At 37.2% G+C, this 25,095-nt stretch overlaps 1 protein-coding gene across 12 annotated transcripts in view; it reads left to right on the top strand.

Annotated features, from left to right (window-relative positions):
- ICA1 (islet cell autoantigen 1) overlaps nt 1–25,095 on the top strand; it is a 154,516-nt gene that overhangs the window by 13,256 nt on the left and 116,165 nt on the right. For 6 of the 12 annotated variants that reach the window (XM_037836777.1, XM_037836782.1, XM_037836785.1 and 3 more), the window contains exons 2-5: nt 8,453–8,554; nt 12,347–12,512; nt 16,433–16,505; nt 24,149–24,272. In XM_037836777.1, the coding sequence (XP_037692705.1) occupies nt 8,538–8,554; nt 12,347–12,512; nt 16,433–16,505; nt 24,149–24,272 (380 nt within the window). In that variant the 5' untranslated portion in view covers nt 8,453–8,537. The remainder of the gene's footprint in view (nt 1–8,452; nt 8,555–12,346; nt 12,513–16,432; nt 16,506–24,148; nt 24,273–25,095) is intronic. The other 6 variants (XM_037836780.1, XM_037836787.1, XM_037836779.1 and 3 more) reach the window with 3 other exon arrangements.

The following is a 25,095-nucleotide window of genomic DNA, read 5'->3' as shown; positions in this document are numbered from 1 at the left end:
TCTCTTTAAATTGTAGTAATGCACAACTGCTTATGTGTGTTTGAAAGCACACACCTTGCAGTTCTTCTGTGGAAGCCTTTGTTCATTTCTTTCCCTCTGGCTGGAAACACACACACACGTACATACACAGACACAAACACACCTCACCTGTCCAGCAACTGCTGATTCTTAGAGACTTAGCTCAGGGACCATGTAGGAAGTCAGCTCTGTGCCCTTCTTCTATGCTGCTCCAACCCTCAGTGCCTTCCTCAGCCATGGCACTCATCCCACATCACAGGCAATACTCAGCAGCCCTGACTGCAGATTGTCCTTTTCAGTTGTACACAAAAGTCAGTGTCATGTAATAATGTATAATTTAGTAAAGTTTACTTCTAAAGCAATTTTCTGCATTTTATCAAATATAAGCAACCATTGCTTCTAAGGTCTTACTATTATTTTATGTTCATAAAGAAAGAAAAATGACTGTCAGCTCAACAGATGATAAGCCATTGGTTGTAGGAAGCATACCAGTCTCAGGAATGTTGAAATGTGAACCGACTTGCATCTTAGATTCAATGATATATAGTGCTATGAAGTTGAGTTTGGGAGTGAGTAATTTACCAGGGGATGATGCTAGCCTAATGCTTTGCATCCACAGAACTGCAAGACTGTTCTGTTCTCCTGAAAGTACATTTATTGTTTGGAGGTAGGTGTAGGGAATGGCCCACTTCAGAACCGAGGAGCTCTGAGATAGTGATCATTTTTAGCCAGAAATAGAAAGGAGAGGAAAATGCAAATTTGGCTGTGGCCCAGATCTGCAATTCAAGAGAATCTGCCATATGCTCAGTACAGACACAAGAAAAAGGGATTCTGGATCTAGTTTCAGCTAGTACTCCAACTAATAGAATAAGTGCTTTCTGAATGGAAGAGAAAATTCTGCTAAAGTTGGAAACTTTGCAAGGAAACACAACACTCAAGAAATGTGATTAAAGAGTATGATTGGTGATGTCTTCAAGATGGCAGTGTGAGACATCCCTGGGAAAATTTCCCCTTAGAGAAACTAAATAAATGGGCACATTCCACTCACTTGGAACTCTAGAGGATTATAAAGACTAGAGAAAGACTCCACAAACACTGAATCGAAGGAAAAGAAAGAAAAGAAGGTAGGAGATCTGCATCTCAGACCTGCCAGAATGGATTCCTCTGCCATACTTGGTCCTGCGTGGTTTGAGAGCCACATAGTGGTAACACTCCAGCCTGAATACTTCCTGCCACGGACACTAACCACAGCAGTAATTTAGAGCCACATGCACATTCAGGCAAAGGGACCCAAGGCTACATAGATCCAGGGCAAAGTTGTAGCAGTAGGCAAGTGTGTGCATACAAGACAGCCCCCAGGAAACAGAAAACGAGAACAACTCATGGCAGAACTGTTGACAAGTGGTGTACACTTCTTACCCATTCTCTAATTGCTGGTGCACTAAACGAAAAAAAAAAAAAAAAAATAGGCATTTAAGAATGCCAATCCCATCTAGCTCTCTGGGGCAGGATACCCTAAGTTGGAAATTACTGGAGGCAGAAAAGCTACATGGGGACAAAAGGGAAAACTAACTACTGTAAAGCAAGGTGAACAGAGGACTGAAGTTATAGTAGAAATGCAGCCCTGAGCTTGGGAGAGCCATTGAGCAAATTGTAGCCACTGGGGAGGAAAATGTGCATAAAAACAAACAGAGCAGACTGGAACTCCCAGAGGAGTAACAGAGGAAAGTGTATCTTCTCCTGGAGGTGAAACAGTCACACATATTAAGGTAGTCTTAAAAGTTGCAGCACATGCCAAGGACAACAGACAGGTACAGAAGACTTAAGAAACTGTTAAACATGGGCTGCTCAAAAGGTTCAGTATAAGCTGGACTAAGCATTGAAGAGCCTTAACACACAGCCAATCTACAAAAAAAATCCTTGACAAGAGGCTAAGAGTGACTTCAGAGTTAGCACATCAAAATAATCAAATGATGAGACATCAGCAAAAAATCACAAGCCATATAAATAAACAAGAAGGCTCAGTAAAGGGAACAAATTAAAGCTTCAGAGGAAGCAGGCATTGGAACAAGTCAAGGAAGTTCAAATATATCTCCTGAATCAATTCAAGGATTTAAAGGAAAATATGGATAGAAATAAACTAAATATGGATATAGAGTTAAAGGATATTAAGACTATGTAAGCAAAAAGAAGTAGAAAGTCTAAGGAAAATAGGACTTCTGGGGATGAAAATACAATAATGGAGATTAAAAATACACTAGAGGCATCCAATTGCAGATTTGAACAGGAAGAAGAAAGAGTCAGTGAACTAGAAGACAGGATCATTGAAATCATATAGTTGGAAGAACAAGAAAAAATTTTTAAAAGTGAGCAGAGCCTGTGGGACAATATGAAGCATACCAACATAAACATGATAGGAGTCCCCAGAAGGCGAAAAGAAGGGAAAAGGGGGCAAAAGAATATTTGAGGAAATAATGGCAAAAAGTTTCCCAACTCTGTGAAAGACATAAATATACATGTCCAAGAAATGCAGTGTATTACAAACAGGATAAACCCTAATAATAGACCTACTCCAAAGACACATACTAAAAATGTCTTCGGAGAGAATTCTGAAAGCAGCATGAGAAAAAAGATTCATCGCATATGAGGGATCCTTAATAAAACTAAGTGCTGATTTCTTATCAGAAATGATGGTGAGAAGGCAGTGGTATGACATATTTAAGGTACTGAAAGAAAAAAAATGCCAACCCAAAATTCATTAACTGGTAAAACTGTCCTTCAGAAATGAGGGAAAGTTTAAGACATTCATGGGTAAACAAAACTGAGAAAGTTCATCACCAAAAGACCTACCCTATAAAAAATGCTAAAGAGAGTTCTTCAGGTTGAAAGGAAAGGACAGGAGAATAGTGGCTTGGAGCAGTATGAAAAAGCGAAGATATCCAGTAAAGGCAATTATGGGGAAATACAAAACCCGGTAGTACTGTATCCTCAGCATATAGCTCTATTCTTTATTTCCTATAAGATTTAGAATGCAACTGAATTTAAGAATACAGTTTTCTTGTAATGGACATGCATAAAGAGGTAACGTGACAAAAACAACATAAAGAGAGGAGACAGAGGGATATAGGAGCAGAGACTATGTATGCTGTTCAAGTTAAGTTGGTGTCTTTTCAAACTAATAGGCTATATACTTAGGTTGTTTAATACAAACCGCAGGGTAACCACAAATACAGTATTTTAAATATATACAGAAGCAAATGAGAAAAGGGATCAATTAGTTACGTTACTAAAGATCAACTGTACACAAAATGAGGCTGCAATAAATGGAAAGAGAGACAAAAAAGAAGTAACATATAAACAAAGACAGAATGGCTGAAGTGAGTCCTGTCTTATCAGTATTTACACTGGATGTAAATGGATTAAACTTCCGAGTCAATAGCCACAGATTGGTAGAATGAATTTAAAAAGTGTGATCCAACTATATATTGTTTACAAGAGACTTGCTTTAGACTCAAAGACACAAACTGGTTGTAAGTGAAAGGATGGGAAAAATATTCCATGCGAATAGTAACCAAAAGAGAGCTGGGGTAGCTGTAATAATATTGGAAAAACAGACCTGAAGTCAAAACCTGTTAAAAGAGACAGAGGAGGACACTATGTATTAAGAAAAGGATCAACCCACCAAGGAGAAATAACAATCATAAACATTTATGAATCTAACCACAGTGCCCCAAGATACATGAGGCAAGCATTGACAAAACTGAAGGGAGAAATAGACATCTCTGCAAAAATAGTTGGAGGCTTCAGTATACCTCTTTCATCAATGGATAGAACATCTGGACAGCAGATCAATAAGGAAATGGAGAACTTGAGCAATATGATAAATGAACTAGACCTAACAGACATAAACAAAACATTGCACCTGAAAACAGCAGGATATACATTCTTCTCAAGTGCACATGGATCATTCTCCAGGATAGACCACATATTAGGATATGAAACAAGTCTCAATAAATTTAAAAAGATCACACTTTATAAAAAAATTAACTTAAAATGTATTGAAGACCTGAATATAAGAACTAAAACTATAAAACTCCTAAAAGAAAACATAGGGAAACATCTTCAGAATCTTGTGTTAGTCTTTGGTTTCTTAGACTTTACACCAAAAGCACAAATAGCCAAGGAAAAAATAGGTAAAATGAACTACCATAAAATTTAAAACTTTTGTGCATAAATAACTTTATCAAGAAAGCAAAAAAGCCAACCTACAGAATGGAAGAAAATATTTGGAAACCATATATCTGATAAGGGTTTAATATCCAGAATTTATAAAGAACTTCTACAACTGAACAACAAAAGACACATGACCCAATTAAAAAATGGGAAAAGACTTGAATAGGTATTTTTCCAAAGAAGATATACTAATGGCCAACAGCAGATGAAAAGATGCTCAAAGTCATAAGCTATCAGGGAAATGCAAATCAAAACAAAAATGAGATAGCATTTCACACCCAGTAGAATGGCTACTATTAAAAAACATGGAAAACAGAAGTGTGGAAAGGATGTGGAGAAATAGGAATGCTTGTGCATTGTTGGTGAGAATGTAAAATGGTGTAGCCACTGAGGAAAGCAGTTAATTGATTCCTCAGAAAGTTAAGTATAGAATTACCTTATGACCCGGCAATCCCAATTCTAGTTATATAACCCCAAACAATTGAAAGCAGGGACTTGAACAGACATTTGCACACCTATGTTCATAGATATACAGACCAATGGAATTATGCATAATTGAGAAAAGATGGAAGCAACCAAGTGTCCATCAAACGATGAATGGATATACATTTGTGGTTGATACGTACAATGCAATATTATTCACCTGTAAAAAGGAATGAAGTTGTGATGTGATGCATGCTACAACACAGATGAACTTTAAAGACATCATGTTGAGTAAAATAAGCCAGACACAAAGGGATAAATACTGTATGATCTCTTGTATATGAAATAAGCAGAATAAACATATTCTTGAAGTCAGAAACCAGAATACAAGTTACCGGAGACCAAGTGGGAGAGGGGAATAGGGAATTTGGTTTGGGTGATGGAAAAGTTTTGATAATGGATGATGGGGATGGAGGCATAACTTTGGATATGAAATTAGCACTACTGAATTGTATATTTGAAAAGGGGAAATAAAGGGAAATTTTAGGTTGTATGTAAGTTACCACACATATACACAAACCCACAGAACTTTACAACACGATGTCAACAGTGCAGTAAAGTTACTAGAATAATTATACTAATATTGTTTCTTGAATTATACCAAAGGTACCATGCTCGTGCAGGATGTTAATAATGAGGAAAACTGTGCAGATGAGAGGGAAATATGTGGAAATTTGTGCTTCCTGCATGATATTCTGTAAACCTACAACTGCTCTAATAAAAAATAAATATAAAGAGATGTGATTCAAGAGGAAGCCAGTTTCCCATATGAATATGGTGAAATGGCTACATATCTTACCTTCGCTCTGCCTGTTGGCTCAGGAATATTAGAATTTTTGCATAGTTCAGTTGTAATTGGAGGTGCCCTCAGCTAACACCACTGCCTTGAAGAAGCTGAGACAAGAGTTCCAGAGCAAAACAAGTCTTTGGTGCAGCTGAAGCCAGCATATACGGAATGAACATGCTTTCCCATATTACATTTCTAATGAGGAGAATTCTGTATCAAGGTTTAAGAACAGACTGACTCCTTTATTTTATCATTCTGTCAAACTTTATGCTTAAATCAGGCTTGCTTTTTTTTTCTGTGAACCTTAGGGTATTAAGAAAACATTTTTACTGGCTTATTGGCTCTCCAGTTTGTTCATAATTTTTTTTTAAAGCAGGCAATAGGAATTAAAATAAGTGAAACAGCTTGTTGTAGCCTTTTACCTACCCACATGGATGGGTAAAATTGAGGACTCGGCACAGCCAACATATGTAAAGAACAACAGTGATCCTAGCTATTGCACAGGACCCCAATGAAAAAATCTGAGCAACGTATTCTTCCTCATTCTCTCAGTTCTTGCCATAGGACAAGCTGGTTTCTTAGCTGCATGGATATGGCTGCGGGGTCAATACCTGGTCTTAGAACATGAGGTGAACATATTGCAACCCCATCAAGGTTCAGTCTGGGAAAGTCTAAGGGGATTTTATATTGATTACATGTTGGAGTGATAATTTTTGACATATTGGGTTAAATAAAATGTTATTAAAATTAACTTTCCTTTACTTTCCTTTTTACTTTCCTATGTGGCTTTTAGAAAATATAAAATTGCATATGTGGCTCATCGTATATTTCTATTGGGCAGCACCAACCTAGACTATAAATTCCTTGAGACTAGGGACAGTACCTGGAACAAAATAATTAGATGCTCAATATATAATATTTGATATATTGAACTGAACTGAATGAATAGATGAGGATTATAAGAATTTTTTTTTAAGTAGTGATTTTGACACTGAATTTGGAAAGTGTAGAACAGGATGAGATAGATTGTGTTAGGAAATCTTATGATGTTTATTAATTGTCCCTGGCGTGTACATGCATACATACACACACAAACACACATACATACATACACACACACATACACATATATAGAGAAAGAGAGAAGCAGCCCTGGCTGCAGCTGCTTTCTCATCAAGCATTCAGATAAGCCCTGTAGAGTTACCTGATTTGGGCTACCTATGATTCCTTTTCTAGTGCTGTGTGTTCCAGCAGTTTGGTCAAGAAATGTTCATCTACTGAAAGGATTTTTTTTTTCCTGTGTGTTATTTCATTGTGTTTTTCAGACTTTAATGTGTTTAAGAATTGTTTGCAGAGTGTGTTACAAATGCAGAATCCCAGGCCCACTCCCAGAGATTACAGTTCAGTAAATAAGGAATGGGGCTCGGAATCTGCATGCTAATATCCCAGAAAGTTCTGATGCAAATGGCCTGTAAACAGTGCCTTGAGGTAGAAAGGGCTGTTTGCCCAGGGATTTTTATTAGATATTACACTATAAGGAACTTAAATTATTAGGTCTCCTAATAATTAAAAAGTACTAAGTATCCTATAGTTCATGGGGAAATCTAACTGAAGTGAAGAGTATAATAATTTTGTTTCCTTTGAACAATCTTTTTGTGACATTTTGGTGGAAATTTTGAGGCAAACGAAGTCAGTGTGTACTTGTGGTGTGCCGTGTAGGTGGTGAGAGGACTGGAAGTTCGTGGCCTCTCCACAGTCGTACTGAGCAGAGGGCAAAGCTTACTCATTGAGAATGTCATTCCCAAAGCAGCTTGTCCAAAAGCCTGGATGCCCTCCACCAGGAAAAGCGATATTGATTACCGGATGCTGTCACCTCAGAAGCATCCATTATATTCTAAGAAAATTGCCTACCACCATTCTCCTTTCCCCAGACTTGATGCCCATAATTTCAGCACCTTAGTTTGGTTTCCCTTAAAACATGTTAAAAAGCCTGGGACCCTTTCTAAGGCACAGGGAGAGTATTGGATTGATTTTGTGGAACAGCCAGAACCATTCATATGCTGAGCGCTGCCTCTGGCAGCCAGTGGTTCTTTCTGACCAGAGGCCATTCAGTTAGGGAGTGAGCACTCCATTCTTTTTGGTAACTGGTAGGCAAGTGTGGGCTGATCTCGTGGCTGGGCCGTTTATCTGCACCTGGGTTGGCTAGCTTCCAGGAGTGGAGCAAATGGAATGAGGGGCCGAGGTGTTAAATGCCTTCCGAATCTACTTACAAGACAAAAATACAATGCTAGCCAGTCAACACCTTAATATGTGCCCTCTTTAGTATCCCATTCTGGCTTATCAACTTTTTGTTTGTGTTTTTTTGTTTGTTTGTATTTTGCAATGCCTTGGTTCAACTTTTAAAAAGATTTATTATGAAATATTTCAAATCTATAAAAAGGTATACAGGTACGGTATGCTCAACCCCTAGCTGACTAAGAGAACATTGCACATACAGTTGAAGTTCTTCTATACCCCTCTTGAATCCCATTCTCTGCCCTCCCCTGCAGTGATAACTGCTATCTGGAATTTAGTATTCATCATTCCCAAGCAATTCTTTAAACCTTCACTATGCAATATATATATACCTCAACAATATATAGTATTGTTTTACATGTTTTAAAACTTTATATAAATGGTATCATGTTTTATCTAGTCTTCTAAAACATGCTTTGTTTCTGTCCACCTGCCTGTTCATGTCTTAAAGTTTGTTTTGGATATTTCCTTTCAGTGTTACTTAGATAAACTATGCTTGACACCGATGTGTGGTGTCATCGTTACCTTTAAAATACAACTAGAAATGGATTAGACTGAAAAATTTTGTAGATGTTTCAAATTAATGTATAATTATAATATAGTGTGTAACTGTTAAACATATTTGTTTTATTTCAGGTTATAACATAACTTATCCTCTCATGCTTTTTCCCTGCCCCTTCTCCCCAAATCATCAACAGTAGAAAAAGAAGAAGAAAACAACATGTCAGGACACAAATGGTAAGTAATTTGAGTCTTTTTTTAAATTGGCAGAGTCTAATGAAAGAGGAAAGCAAAATTTTATGCTCAGTAAATGTCTATTGAATGGGAAAATCAAGAGACTCGTTAGCAGTAAAATAACCTGTTAGCTCCTGTTCAATGTTGAGTATGGTCAAATTCAGTATTCCAACCAAATGTAATGTTCAAACCAAGTAACCCAAAAAGATTATAAATTCTCATCTAGTGTATATTCTCTCTAAAAAATGCATTTATTTGTATCTTTTCACTTCGGAATCTAGTTATGGTTTTTCTTACCAATGTTTATGTAATGAGTTGGTATATTTTTATCACTATTTTATTTACAACTTCTAAAATTAGCTGTAGAGTAATAAGAGTTTTATGTACGACAGCTATAAAATAAGTGATTCTACAACCACACACAACTCACACTCACTATTTTATAGTCATGACTCCAACCTTCATGACACTAAGGAGCCAGTCATAGTTGGAAGTATAAGATGCTAAATAAAATAGATGTGTAATCACATGGCAATGTCAGTTCTGTTGTTTATATGCCTATAACACATCTCAGCAGCATGTTAAACCTCTTATAAATTCCAGATCTGCTTCTAGCAGTGTTTCTGGACTCTTTTAAATCCTGGACGTACAAAGCATGCAGATTTTTGTTGAGTTTTTACTTCTTTATTGTTGTATCATAAAAAAAGTTTAGTGCATGTTTTCATTTCTTCAAATTACAGTTATAATAAAGAATGCATTTTTAATCCCTCCCTGCACTCTCAGTTGAAAAAGTCAGACTAAAGTCCTCTGTAATAGCAAATGTCAAATTTCAAAGGAAATGTTCACGTTGTAAAATCTAATGAGTTTTGAAAGGTAATTATTAAAAAGCTAAGGGGTTTAATTTCTCTGAGTAGCTCCATTCGACAGTTATGTAAGAGTTATCGGATTGTTTTTGTCCTTATTGTTCCATCTTGCCTCACGTTGATAATCCAGGGATTGGGGGTGGGGGCTCCATCCGTGACCTGCATACTGGCTGGCTGCTGTATCCAGGATACAGGTCTGAGGAAATAGGTGGTCACTCACCTGGGAGACGGGAGTGCTCCGGAAAGTGTTGCCTTCCCCCAAGTCTCTCACTTCCTCTGCCACATCATATCCTGCTGCCAAAACGCAAGACCTGCCAAGTGCACTGCAGTAAGCACTAGACTGGGGTTTAAGACCTAGGTTTTAATCCTCTGTAACTTTGGGCAAGATTCTTAAGCTTTTGAATCATTTAATAAATGATGGGGAGCAGAAGACATAGACTTGATCTCCAGATTCCTCCTCTTTTTTTTCAAAATGGAAAATTTCAAATATTTTTCTCTGTAAATCTGATCTTTGGGGAAAAAAGAAATCCAAAGAAGTCTGCTCCATTCCCCTTTCTTAGGGATCCCATTTTCCTGAAATAACCATAGTCATTTCACATTTTGGGTTATATCCTTCTAGACTTTTTAATGGATTTTTATATAAAGAGATGATATTTTATGTAAATGTTATAAATATTTTGTATAACAATGTATTTTTATCTTCTTTTTTCTGATATAAGCTTATGATAAAACTTTAAGTAGTTCAGGAAGATGCAAAGTAGACTATGAAAGTCCCCAAGTCTCTGGAAAAAGTGTTCTGAAATCCTTTCTGACTCTTTTTGGAATAAATTTGTGATTTGAAGATTGTAAATGTTATCTGCAAGGAGAGTATAAATCATTAAGCTTTGAGATTTTCGTGCGTTTTTAAAAACTTTTCATTTTGAATTAATTTCAAACTTCCAGGAGAGTTGCAAAAACATGCAAAATCCATACAGAGAACTCCAATATACCTGCCCCCATACCCAGATCCACCAATTTTAACATTTTGCCACATGTTTTATCATTCTATCAATCTGTCTGTTTTTTTGAATGTTTGAGAGTTGGTTGTTTATATCATGCTCCTTAACCACTTAATATTTCCACTTATATTTCCTAAGAACAAAGATATTCACTTATGTAACCACCTTCAGTACAGTCATCAAGTTCAAGAAATTTAACATTAATATAAAGCTTATAGTCGGTATCCCAGTTTTTTCATATGTCCCAATAATGTCCTTTTGAGTCTTTTTTCCTCTATTATTAGGTCCCATCCAGGATCGTATATTCCATTTAATTGTCATTGTCTCTTTAGTTGCTCTTTTTTTTTTTTTAAATTGTGGGAAACATATATACAGCATTAACTCCCATCTCAACCACTCCCAAACACACCATTCATTGGTATTAATCACATCCACAATATTGTGCTACCTTCACTACCACATCCATTACCGTAACTCTCCCATTGCCTCAGACGGAAACCCACATCCATTGTGCATCAAGTCTCCATTCTTCCACCCCTGCTCCTGGTAATCTCCATTCTACTCTCTGTCTTTATGAATTTGCATATTCTGGCTATTTCGTACAAGTGGAATCATATATTTGTCCTTTTGTGTCTGACTTATTTCACTCAAAATATCTTCAGGGTTTATCCATATGATGGCATGTATCACAATGTCATTCCTGTTAAGGTTGGGTAGTATACCATTGTATGTATAGATCATGTTTTGTTTATCAGTTCATCTACTGATGGACACTTGAGTTGCTGCCATCATTTTGTGAATAATGCTGCCATGAACAGTTGTATACAAATATCCATCTGAGACCCTGCTTTTCAATTCTTTTGGGTAGATACCTAGAAGTAGGTAGTCATATAGTAGTTCCATGTTTAATTTTTGAGAAACCACCAAACTGTTTTCCATAATAAGTGCACCATTTTATATTCTCACCAACAATGTATGAGGGTTTCTATTTCTCCACATCCTCACCAGCACTTGTTATTTTCTGTTTTCATTAATAATAGCCATTCCAGTAAGGGTGAAATGGTACCTCATTGTTGTATTTCCCTAATGGCTAATCATATTGAGGATCTTTTCCTGTTCTTATTGGAGATATTGGTATTTCTGACATAGTACAAAGCAAGTAATGTTTTAGGGCACAAATCTGGCACATCTCAAGTGACAATGTGATGAGAGTGGAAGGAGGAACATGTCTGCAGAAGGTTGGAGCCCGGGGTCCTGTATGGGCCTTTGGAGTAGGAACTTGAAATGGAAAGAGTTTGTATACTAAGCAGGGGGAGGGATGGAGTGCCAGTGGTGAACTTTCTGTCAATATTTAGGGTGTTCTTCTCACTTTTATAAAATTCCATCTAAATCTCAAATAATTTCTTTTCACATTTCTCTTTTACATAATTTTTATTTAATTTTCAGTATGATTTTCCTGAAGAATGGTTTGCTATCTTTACTTTAAACATTTATGTTTGAGAATTTAAAGTCTTTAACATCAGGAATCTGTAACATTTTACACATGCTATTTGTCACGCCCTTATCTCTACTTTTCTGCCGTCACTTACATGTTGGCTGTCACGGTGGAGTGGTGAGAGCGTTGACATCTGGCTTTACCCCTGACCCACTGAGGTGCCTTGCGCCAGCCCGCCCTCACCATCTCCACCTCTCAAAGCAGCATGTCCAATCTGGTAATATCTAAATTCTCTTCAAGATATTGTTTCTTGGTTTCCTGCAAAAAGAAAGGTATTTTGAGCTTTTGGAGAAAGTTAGGAAGAGCTGATTACTTTTCTTGCTGTAATAAGCATGTAAGAAAGTACTTCCTGAAGAATGTTCATATGAATTCTTTTCAGACTAAAATAGCTTTATCTTCATAAAAGTCATGAATGAAATAACTCCTTAAATGTTTTCAGCAGTTTTTCCTCAGACTTACATGATCGATATGCTCAAGATAAGTCAGTTGTAAATAAAATGCAACAGAAGTACTGGGAAACAAAACAGGCCTTTATTAAAGCTACAGGGAAGAAGGAAGATGAACATGTAGTTGCCTCCGATGCAGACCTGGATGCCAAACTAGAGGTGAGTGTTTTCTCCCTCTCAGCCCAGCAGAGCCACTGAGAGTTTACTAACCTGTGCAAGCATAGGTTTGTTTCATAGTTGAAAATCTATTATAAACAGCTAGCTTATGAGGAAAGTCTAGGATCAGAAAAATTGTATCCTAGTGTATTTTTTAATCCAATAAATTACCATGTAAGCATAAGTATGTTTCAGTTAATTTGTTTTTCCAGCACTTAGTTGGATGCATGGCAAGTGGTGGAGTCTCAATATATTTTTGTTGGAAAAAATGAGTGCAATCAAAGAGCCACCACTAGGGATGTCTGAGGATCAGAATTGGAGAGGGCTCAGAGGACTGGAGTCAGGCAAATATTCACATTTAAAAAAGAAAAAAGAATGAGTAAAACAATCCTGGAAAGTAGAGTCTTATAGCTTGGTGTTGAACCCTGGAAAAATCTGGAATTAATTAACTAAGAAGCTATTTAGTTAGACTAGTTAATAATATGGTAGGCTGAATTCATATCTGATTATCTACAGTGTTGATATAACTGATAAAATGCCCACTAACTCCCTGTCTTGCCAGACATTTCTGCCAATGGTTTGAGTTAAAATTTAAACAGCATTCTCATCTATTCTATGAATGGCAGGGCACTGAGTGGAATAATGTTGGGTGGTCTGATGATGATTCAAAATGATCTCTAAATTTAAGTTGTAAGCTAAAGTTCATGTGCTGAACATTCAATGGGCATACGATAAAAGTCCAAGTCTGCAGAACACCTTCAGAGGAGGCAGAAACCCTGGGTATTCTGGAAGAGAGAGGGCTAAGAAGACACATGCTGTCAATTGTATAGGAATGTGTGACATATGGAAGAGGGACTAGATTCATTCTATGCATTTGAGGGTAGAACCAGAGCTAGGAAGAACATTCTAATATTAAGGCTATCCGATGAGAGAACGGGCCGCCTTTTGAGACCATGAACGCCTTGTCAGCTGGATCTGGACAACTCCTCCAGTCTCTTACTAGCTGTCGTGACCTTGGGAGAATTTCAGTTTCTCTTATCCTTATTTTCTCAATATGTGAAATGGAGATATTAAGGCTTACATATTAACAGTTATTGAGAGGATTAAATTAGATCATAGAGTAATGGCTAACGTTTATTGAGTATTTACTATGTCCCGGGGATCATTCACAGTGTTTTGCATACATTATCTCTGGCACGAAGCTCACATCCTGACATATCTGGCCCCTGCCTCCCTGTCCTAGGTTTTCTCCCTCCCACATCACTAACACCCAGCTCTCATCCTCCAGCTACAATAGCCTTTGCTTAGTTCCGGTCCACAGAAAGGTATGTTCAAACCCATCAAAACGCTTCCTATGTTCCCTGCCTGGACATTCTTTTTTCAGATCTTCCCTTGGCTGGATTCTTCCCATAATTCATGGCTCAGCCTAAACATCACCTTGGAGAAGACTTACCTATATACAGTTAAAGCTGCTGCCCATCTGTTCCCATCCCCACCACTCCTGCTCACTGTTTAGCAAATGACCCAGTTTTATTTTATTCATAGTGTTCGACTCTCATGGAATTATCCGAATTGTTAGGTCTTTGTTTGTTTTTGGTCTGTCTTCCCTCCACTGCAAGGTCAGATTCCATGCCAGCCTTATTCAAAACTGTATCCCAAGCCAGGCACAAAGCACACATTCAGTAAGAATTGACTGAATAAGTATACATGTCCGTCCAATTAATGTTAACTTTCAACCCTTTCTTTTCCTGTCATTGGAGGTGTTCTAATAGAAGCTAGATTTGACGGAGATGTTATAAAGAAGATCCCTGCAATGGAGAAAAGTAGAATCAAAAGGCATCTATTCTTGTCATATAGTATTCTAAATTCAGTTAAAATGATTGAAGTTGCATATGATTTTCATAACTCATAGCTTTATTTTTCATTCTTAGTAACCTCATAAATACAATCATTATTCAAAAAGTAATTTAATATTTTAATCCCTAGTGCATTAAACACAATACATCATTTTATATTTATATTCAGGCTCTTGCATCAGCACTCTCAAATGGAATCAATTGTACTGTAACCAAATAGCTGTCCTCCTAGACTTGTATCATCCAAAGTACCTAGCTACAGCTAATGATTTTACACGATAGAGGTTTCTGATGCAGAAATGTTAATACTGATGTTGAAGTGTACAGAGAGAATGGATTCCTTTGATAAAACATGAAAATGATGTGCAAACCATTTTGATGTGTTCTAACTTGGAGTTACCCATAGAATGCTAGCTTATAAACCAAGAACTTTTATTCTGCTGTGTCAAGCTGTAGTAAATGGTCAGATTCTATTGCAATTTGTTGGGGAATTAATAGAGAAAATTTGTACTAAGTTTAAATATTTGTCAGAATTGCTTTTTAATTAACCTGTTTCTTAAAAACAACTCCTAAGTACAAGAATAGTCAAAATTACTCTGATGACAGAGGGAACTGACTGAATAAAGGAAACGTTATCTTGTTTGGGGTGTGTTTACACAAGTGTATACAGTTGTCAGAACTCACAGAACTGAACACCTTAGAGCTGTGCATTTTATTGCATTTATTTTAGACTCGATTTTTAAAAAATAAACAATAACAACAGAACAGCTCCTGAACATACTTTTTGAACCTCCTTGAGCCTATATTCAGGAATTACTGTGTTTTGGTGGTTTGTGACCCAGAATACTGATATCAGGCATTTGCTAAAGAATGTTGTCAGACTGCTGGTGTTTTCTTTTGTTTTATAGTGAAGAGTATTTTTGTTCTTTTTTTAAACAGGAGGGTGTGGTTTCATGACATGAGAAGTGGAAAATTTATATTCTTTATGACCGTGTTTTATTATATTAAGCATTCCTAGCAATGATCTTTAATCTTTTAATTATGCATGCATCCATTTTTATTAGATAATTTGGTCATATTTATTATGAAGCAGATCAGGAGTTTTTACTCAGATGTTGATGTATGTGCTTTATAATATCAGGACACAATTGCTAGATTGCCATGACCAGTAAGTTGGGAAAGGGGGCAGGCGAGACTGTCCTCTTGCCTCATTGAGTGTCTCCTCGGGGCAGAATGTCCATATGCCTGATTTTCTAATTGATGACCACTCCCTGGACTCTGAGTCAGTGAACAGAGGGTGGAGATGAAGTGTCTGTTTTACCTTTCCTCAAGCCGTCTCAGTTTCTGAAGCGAAGACTTGGGACCACTGTGAGTTGAAGCATAGAATCGTCTCTGGACAGCTCCACCTGCCTTTCCACTAATTTCCTAAATTCCTTCCAAAGGATGGCATCAGGTTGCCTCTCCATATCTTTTATTAGATCATTTGGAAAAGAAGAAGGAGAGATGGAGGCTGCTAGCTAAACTTGGTTTTACCAGATGTCTTTTAAACAGATCATTCAGATGATCGATTTTCATTTGCTTTTTATCCAGTTGTTTTAGCATGCCATAAAATACATTAGGATCACAAAATAAGTTAATGTTATCTTTTAAATACTATACTTAATTGACAGATCCTCCATTTAAAAAAGACAGCAAGTTGGTTAAAGGAATAAATTAAATTATGAATCAATATTGTGTCTCTGGTTTACTAAGTCCTCTAATTGGGCCCTTCACTTAGTCTTTCTTTTCTTAGCTATTATTTCAGTAATCTGGAGGAAATAATTGTTTTGCATATCTTAATTTAGATCCCAGAGATGATGAATTCTAATAAATATGGACTAATAGGAGCATATTTGGAGGCTTTGGTCACAGTCCCGCACAGTTCAACATACCCCACCAGGAGCACTTGGACATGTAATCCTGTTTTTAATGGGGCAAATCAAACACTATGGTTCTGTTAATTATAAAGATTTAAAAAATTTTCTGCTGTCTGTTTTATTGGGTATTTTGTTCATATTTTTATTTCAGCTGTTTCACTCGATTCAGAGAACCTGTTTGGACTTGTCTAAAGCAATTGTACTTTATCAAAAGAGGATATGTTGTAAGTATACCATTTGAACCAATGTAAATATTGAGCAAAAAGACAGTAAGAAATAGTTGGCATGGTATTTTGCCTTAATATATTATTTAATATGTTTCGAAAGTAAGACAAGGAAACTGTTAGTGATATTTGTATTTGCTCTTTAAGGGGTGGCAAGAAGGTCTTTAATAATTTTATCAGAATTCTTTTATGTAAGATGTTTATCTTACAATACCAGTACCATACTAAGAGAATTTTTTATGAGCTCTCCCATGGATATGGAAGTGCCATTTATTTTCCCAATTATAAAAAAGTTTGCTCAGTTTTATATCTTGGGCTTTTAAATTTTGGATTGTTTCTATTTGATAACCCCAATTCTCTTATGCCCAGTTTTGTTCCTTTTAAACTGACCAAATGGAGAGAGAAGGCATATAGAGTAATTCATTGAACCACATTTTGTTGACAGTGCTTCTCATGAACATTGCTTATGTGGGATACTGGTTATTAGGGAATGAGATTTTCATAAGGTCATCCTTTCTTAAGATCATTACCAATGAAGTTATTGCTGAAATGATAAATATAAACCTGTATATTAGCAACAAAACAAAACTGTGTATTAGCATGCTTTTACATTTCCAGTTGTAGGTTATTCTAATAGATTAATTTCTGTATTCCTGAGACTAGAAAATGGGAAGTCTTTCTTTTCCTATTTCTGACTGCTGCCAAAACCTTTTCCACTAATCACTAATTAATAATTGTTAATTTCCTTCATTAGTAATCTTTTATTAAGAAGACTGGGAGAAGTCCAAAAATCATAGGACTTGGAGAATTTTAAAATTTATCTATATTAATATTAAGAATTTGAGCTAAGATTTCTGTGGTTATAACTCCAGGCTCTTGTGCTATAAGAAAACCAAGACACATGGCACAGAGTCTTCTCTGATAGAAGCTCAAGATCCTTTTATATCTAGTCATCAGATATTTATTGGGATAATTCCCAGAGCAAGGCACCATTCTAATTCTGCGCGGTTCCCCATCTGGGGGATGGTGGCACCAGTAACATCCATCTCACTCAGAAACCTAGAAAGTTATCCTCAGTTTGCTTTTTTTAAAAAAGGCAAATCTATTCAGATTATCCCTTTGCTTAAACCTTATGTTGTGGAAAATCGTTGGTAAAATTCCCACCATGCCTCTGACACTCACCATGAAATGAATTATTTTCTCCTTTCTGGCACAAAACAAAAAAGTACTCAGAAAATTGTGACTTATTTTTTAAGTAAGTCACATGAGGTTCTGTGTGCTCCTTTTCCATTAAACTACACATACTGTAACAAGGGAAAAAAGATGCCTGCTTGCAAATTTTCTAAAAGAAGTGATTCTCTTGACAGAAATTATGCTTACTATTAATTTTAATGTTTCAAATGGAAAATAGAGGAGGCTTTCCCACAGAACAATCTTAAATTAGTTAATAGAATTATGACTGGACACTCATCAAGGGTTATAGTTGTCTTGCAGTTGATGTGATGTAAGGGGTTAGACTGTGTTCCCACCATCTGGTTGTGCCTGCAGAGCTTGGCTGTGGGTGGTGGGCAGGCCCCTTCACATCCACTCACAAAGTTCATGTGAGCCAAGCCTTTGCAGTTGGGCTGGGAAGCAGGGTTCTACGCTGCTTGGACTTTTAAGGTACCCTGCCTTTTATGGAGGACTAAAACTAGTGTCTTAATTTGAAGATGTTGCTATGTAGCTGTGAAAAACAAAAATGAGGAAAATCTTCATGAACTAATATGGAATAATTTCAGAGATGTACTGTTACGTGAAAGAAGCAAAGCACAAAAGTGTAGCTATAGTGTGCTAATCTGCATGCCAGAAAGAAGGGGGAAATTATATACATTTATAAATTGTATGTGTGTTTGTGTGTATATATACACATATAAGAAAATATACAAGTATTCTTCTCATTTTGGGAAAGAAACTTAGAAATGGTAAACCAGAAACCAAAGAGAGTGGGTGTCGACAGGGCTAGGTGGGAAGTGGGGAAAAGAAGGGGGAAATGGGAATAGGAAAAGGGTAGGGGGATGAGGAAGGAGCTACATTCTTTGAGTTTATCTCTGAAAAGCTCTGACTCTTAAAACCAAAAAATAGATACTTAAAACCAACCAGGATATAAAGAATCCAAAATAGAATACAAACAATAACAAAGTAATCTAATTGTATAATAAATGAATAACATAACCACCCTGTCAAGTGGGGAAAGGAAGAGCTAAGTAATTTTGGAAAATGATATTTTGGCTGGCTACTAAGGCCAAAGATTAAAAATAAATAAATAAATAACTATACACAAAAACTATACTCTAGTTGGTAAATTTGTTTCTTCTAGGGGAATGGATTAGCAATTCTGAAACATCTTTATGTATATACTAGGGTTGAACAAATAAGGTAATATATTGTGGATAATGAAAGTCAGCTTTCTTGCTGTCTGTGATGGAAGACATTACAAGTGAGGAAAGAGGGGGCTAGGATGAACACTGCGGTGTTGCATTGGAGTCAGTGGTTGATTCCAGGGCTGGAGCAGGGAAAATTAAAGATGAGTCTGGAATATTCTGTGATGCCAGAACATAAGGAAGTGCTTGGAAAAGGGTAGGGACCTATTGAAAAGACACTGGAGCAAACCTAAAGGAGCATCCAAGGGTCAAAGTAAAACAATTTGATCAACAAAAATAAGTAAGGATAGCATCGGATTAAAACCCATAGAATAAAAAAAATCCATTATCTATACAAATATGAATCAATAAATAAATGGGAAAGAAAGAACAGCTCTTCCTTATAGAATATTTATAATGAATAAATGTAGAAAGAATAGGGAACCACAAAATCACCGTTAGGCCAAAACCACAGTAAGAATAGTGGCAGGCAAGATTCACTGAAGGATACTACAATTAGTGAGTGGAAGTTTGATGAGAAATTGACTGTTTACATAGTCTCATGTATTTCCCAAAGATTTTAATAATTTCAAAAGGAAAAATTAGTAACTTTGCAGTGGAGAAACCCAGTGGACCTTACCTTAACCAAGTGATCGGGGCTAACATCCCCTGTGGTAAGCACGCTGAGGGCATATGCCCCTGAAACCTCTCGGAGAAGGGCTCGTCACCTCTGTGGGACCCTCCCCAACATCTATAATCCCCGTCTAACCAGGAGAAACCATCAGACAAACCCAAACTGAAGCACATTCTGCAAAACCCCTGACTGGCACTCTCTAAAGGTCTCAATGTCGTGAAAGACAAGAACCGAGGAACTGTCACAGGTTGAAGGAGATGACGGAGACTTGACAACTCAGTATAACGGGGATCCTGGATTGGATCCTGGAACAGAAAGAGGGCATCATTGGACAGACTGGTAAAATTCAAATAAGGCCGGTGGCTTGGTTAATAATCTTGTACCAATGTTAATTTCCTGGTTTTGATAGTCATACCATGATTATGTCAACTGGGGAAAGACATATGGGAACTCGGTCCTCTGTGGTTTTTCTCTAAGTCTAAAATTATTTCAAAATAAAAACTTCTAGAAAATGTAAATCAGATCATATTGCTCCCATCCTTCAAAGCCTCCAACAGCACTTAAAATAAAATCCACAATTCTTATAGCATAGCTTATAAATTCCTACATGATGTGGTCCCAGCTCACCTCTCCAGCCACTTTTTCCCTTGCCTACCAGCTACCTGAGGCCTTTTGCACTTGCTGTGCCTTCTCGTAAATGGCTCCTTCCTGTTCAGAGCTCATCTTAAACATCACCTGCTTAGAGACTTTCTCTAACCACCCAGTCCTAAGCAGCTGAAAACCTACCCTCTCTTACTCCCCTTCTCTTATTGCCTTATCTGATGTTTTTCTTGTTGCTTTTTGTTTCTGTGATTGTGCATATTTGTTTCCTATCTCCAGCCACTTAAGTGTGAGCTCCATAAGAGCAGAGACCTTGTATCTTGCTCATTGCTATATTCCCAGTTGCAAGAACAGTCCCTGGAACATATTAGATCATCCATAAATCTCTGCTGAATGAATTAATGTTGTCAAGCTAATTGCTTTTATAGTTGTTTAGTTGCTTCTTTAAGGGCACATCTGAAAATCTATTCAGCAATTAAATGTGAATAGGTTTTCATTTGTCTCTGAATTAAATCCCAGTTAAGTGAAACCTTAAAAGTAGAAACTTTGAGTTATCTGTTACCTTTATTATATGTGAATTTTAAACTTTTGTAAGTTAATTTCAATATTTAAATTTTAAAAAAATAAGGAATAAACAATCCTTAGGAAACGAAAACGACTGTCATCACCAAGTAATCCAGCGTTGATCCCTCCATGGCTTGGAATTCTTTCCGCCGCCCTCTGGGCAGCAGTGCCAATTAGTCATAGCCGGCACTTAGGGTGAAACCTGCTTACCAACCCCGGTTAATCCTGAAGTGCATAAAATGACCAAAAATGAGTTTTTAACTGCTTCGACCTACTTAGATGTATTTAGGAAAGGAGTACCTTTCACCAACCATGTAATCATTTAGGTATCATGAGTTGGTTTCTTCCTGGCCTTAAGCTAAATGTGTTCATTTGTATGTGATTTGAGGCTGCAAGGTAAAAAAGGTGGCAGTAGCCTCATGCTATTATGAATAAAAATGTGAAATTGCTCTCCATAGGGAAAGATTTACAGTGGAGTTGAGTGAGTCACTGTTAGGAAGGGAGGAGGAGAAGGAATGGAAAATATTAAAAAACAAAAAAACTTCTTATAACTCTAGGAATTATTTTTTTAAAAAAAGCTACATATAACCATGGTGTATTTATCAAATAAGCATTTAAAGTGAAAAGAAGTGTTTGGGGATAACTAGGCAAAAATTGCAGTTAATTCAATTATACAAGCCTTTAATTAGTGCTACAAATAGGCTGTGTAGTTGGCCTAAGGAGTAAAAGTTTGGATGAGGTTCCTGACCTGGAAGGTCAAATAGACACACATCTGCTGTGTACAAACGTCCATCCATGCTTACCTAAAGAAAACCAGCCCTGCCGTGGTTACTTGCTGAGCAGATGCCTGCAGGGCCCTGCTATCTCCCAGGAGGAGGAATCAACAGCTACACAGAGGAGATGGCCTTTGAGATGGGCTTCCACAGAGGAACCTGATTTTGAGAGAGAAGAGGAAGGAGAGTAGTCATTTATCTGTCAGGGAAAATGGATTCTAATAGTTTCTTCTGGGCTCTCCCAGCAGAGTGTTTAGAGTAAACAACATTCACAAAATAATAAGGAAACTGTAGCGAATTTACCCTTCATCTTTGGATTTGTGGTTCCTGGCCAACAATCTGCAGCTGTTGTTGGAGAGGTTGGAAAGGGGGCACATTCTGAAAGAAACCTGAACTGTTCATGAAAACGGGCAAGAGTCGGAGGCGCATTTGGAAAGCAATTGCAGAGACAGTTGTCAGGTACAGTGAGGTCGATGCGATGAACAGAGAAATGTGAAATAGAGCAGCATTCAAGGTATATGGAGAGTAAAGTGTTGTGTTCAGGAATAAAGCATCCTAGGAAGCTCGGTGCCGCTCCTGCCCCGCAGCTCAGCTGTTGGTGCGTGTGTGTTGGGGCCGGCACCCGTTATTTTGGAGAGGTGGCAGTTAGGAGCTGGGGAGCACTCCCAAGTCCCCAAGTGAAGTGGTTGGCAGCAGCCCGCTATGCGTCTGGGTTTTCTTGTTTGCATGGTTTTCAAGTTCACAAAGCTAGGGAAGATTGTTTTGAACTTAATGCCTGCCTTGGAACATGTTCATTGTAATAAAATTTGGGGAATATTTGTATATGACATTTGGGATATTTCCTTAAATTGCACCAGAGTTGTATTTTTTCCTGCATGATCGAACCGATGTGAGTAACATGGTGACCTCTTCAGAAAAAAGCTTTTTCTCAACCAATCTGTAGTACCAATTATAAGGCTTATTTTATTTGTGTTCACTATTTTATATATTTTTAAATGAGATTTTCCTTCTTTCTTCCCAAGTACCAATTTTAGTCTCTTTTCTTATCCCTCTTTGATGCCATCCCCTAAAATAGTGCTAAAACATTTTTTTCATCATAAGGCTTAAAAGTTTGTAAGAACAACTTTTGAAACAGACAGTTATTATTTATATATGAGCAGTATTGCTCCAGTGAGATAGTGTGTCTGTTATGAGATATTGTGGGACGTAGTCTGTTTTCCTGACCCAAACTGAGTTATCTGGGAAGATAGTCCTTTGGAATAAAAAATTTTCAAAAATTTCTTAATATTCTTGAACGCTCTGAAGTTAAAATCCAAAGTTTTTAACTATTATATGGCAAAATATAAAATAAAAATAGCATATTTTTATCCAAATTTTTTGTTATAGTTCATATCACCTATTTTAACACCATGGAAAATAAATTTCTATACTTGTATTTTTTAATGATAGTTTCATATAGTAGTGGCTTACTTTGAGTTAGTAGCATCTTTGTGGGCTCTTTAAATCTTAATGTGAAATTATTCTTGTAAATTATTGAAAAAATACCATTTTTCAAAATTAAGTTTATCATAGAAAATTAGAAGATACAAATTAGAGAAAATGAAGATTGCTGAAAAGAGTTCACCACTGTTAACATTTTTGCATTTTTCTGCTAACATAGAAATATTCATAGTTGAGATTTTTGTGCAAATTTGGATTCCACCTTAGCTATTGCTTATAACCTGTTTTTTTATGTGATGGATTTTGGTCATCTTTGTATGTGAATATTCTTCTACAACATGACCATTAGTGGCTGCACAATACCCAATGGTTCCATGATCAGGGTGCACTGTATTTTTAAAATTAGTCCCTAGGGTAGGGAAAGAGAGCTTTTTTGCTATTATAAATAATGGATGCTTTGATTACCTTTGTATGTACATCTTTGTGCCCATTTTACTATGCCCCTTAGGTTGTGTGATGTCAAAAGATACACATGATTCTATGACTGTATTTACTGTCTAATCAATCTGTAGAAAACTTGTACAGAGTCACTCTCACCAATAGTGCCATCTGAGGTGGTCTTTAAAAATAAGACCGAGATTGGACATAGGCCATTCAGATTTAGTTCCAGGTCTGTATTTTAAAAATCCACCAAGTCATTAGCCTATTTCCCAGCCACCCACCCTCAATCATCAACCCTTCCCCATTGCAAACCAAAAGCCTGTGTCATGGATGAGGTATTTGAGTTGCTTTACAATCAAGTAGAATGTAACTCAGAAGGCAGAGATGAAAAAACCAGCAGGAGAGAATAATAGGAGGGAGCTGGCAGTACATTATAGGCAGCCACAAAAGATTCTCACAGTTGTACCCGACAAACCCAACTCCTTTATTTCAGCCTGAAGCAGCACATTATCAGCTTGCTTTTCAGTACAGAGGTCATTTTCTGGTTCTGATTACAGTGCGCCAAACTCACTGACGGATGTACTCGAGTGAATTTGATCTCCCATTTTGTAAATAGAAGAACAGCATGCAAGTTAAATGCGGGGAGAGCTTACCTTGTAGCCTGCCATTTGGATTTAATTTCATGTGGTCTTTGCCTCTGAAAAAGGGGGCCTTGTGATTTCTCTCTCTCTCTTTCTCTCTGTGATAAAAATACTCGTTGTTCATGGCTCCTTTTGGTCTTTTCTTCATCAGTCTTGTCTCAAGAAGAAAATGAACTGGGAAAATTTCTTCGATCCCAAGGCTTCCAAGATAAAACCAGAGCAGGAAAAATGATGCAAGCCACAGGAAAGGCCCTCTGCTTTTCTTCCCAGCAAAGGTGCGTGGCCTGCACTGGGGCTCTGTTTTGGGGGGATATCGAGAGACCCTGGGACTCACCCGCTCGTGAAGAAGAATCTCACATTGTTCTTTAGAAAACGTGTGCCTACGACGGAGTTACTCTGTACCCTGTTATTCATGTTTGCACTTCACTCTCAGTTAAGATATCATATGAGTTTTCTTCCTCTCTGTTAAATTCTCTTGAAATGTTATTCTTATTTCTTCTAGTCTGTGGAGAGCATTACACTCTCCAATCACTGAGAGCGTTGTCCCGGGCTTATATTTGACCTTCAGCGTTGCCGGTAGCAATCAGTCTGGTCCCTCCCAGCAGCTGATGAAAGCAGGGGCCTAATGAGACCAGGTTGAAGGGTTCCCTGTCTGCTCCCCGTGGGCCAGTTAATGTCAGAGAGCCCTGGAGCAGCAGCAGCACCACTGAGAGCTTGCTAGAAATGCAGAATCCAGGCCCCAGCCCAGACCTGCTGAATTTGAATCTGCATTTTAACAAGTTGATTTCAATGAACTTCCAAGTTTGGGAGTTCTGGCACGGAGAAAATTGTGGTGGATCAGTGACTTTTTTTTTTCTTTCTTTTTCTTTTTACACACAACATGACTCATTTTTATGGGCTGTGTTGAATGGGCAGGAGCTCTCTGTGTCTGAAAAAATTGACACCCCTTCTCCTATCCCCAGTAACTAACAAGTCCAAAAAAATGTCACCCAGAAATGTTAGAATTATACTTAAATAAGTTGAAGGTAGTTTCCAAAAGTATTCAGACTACAGAAATTTCACTTACTCCAATTGTCCAATATTTTCTTCTGTAACTTA

Source organism: Choloepus didactylus, chromosome 5 (genome assembly GCF_015220235.1).
Source record: "Choloepus didactylus isolate mChoDid1 chromosome 5, mChoDid1.pri, whole genome shotgun sequence".
NCBI classification, from domain to species: Eukaryota; Metazoa; Chordata; class Mammalia; order Pilosa; family Megalonychidae; genus Choloepus; species Choloepus didactylus.
The sequence above is the reverse complement of the archived record's forward strand: the minus strand, read 5'-3'. Positions and strand labels throughout refer to the sequence as shown.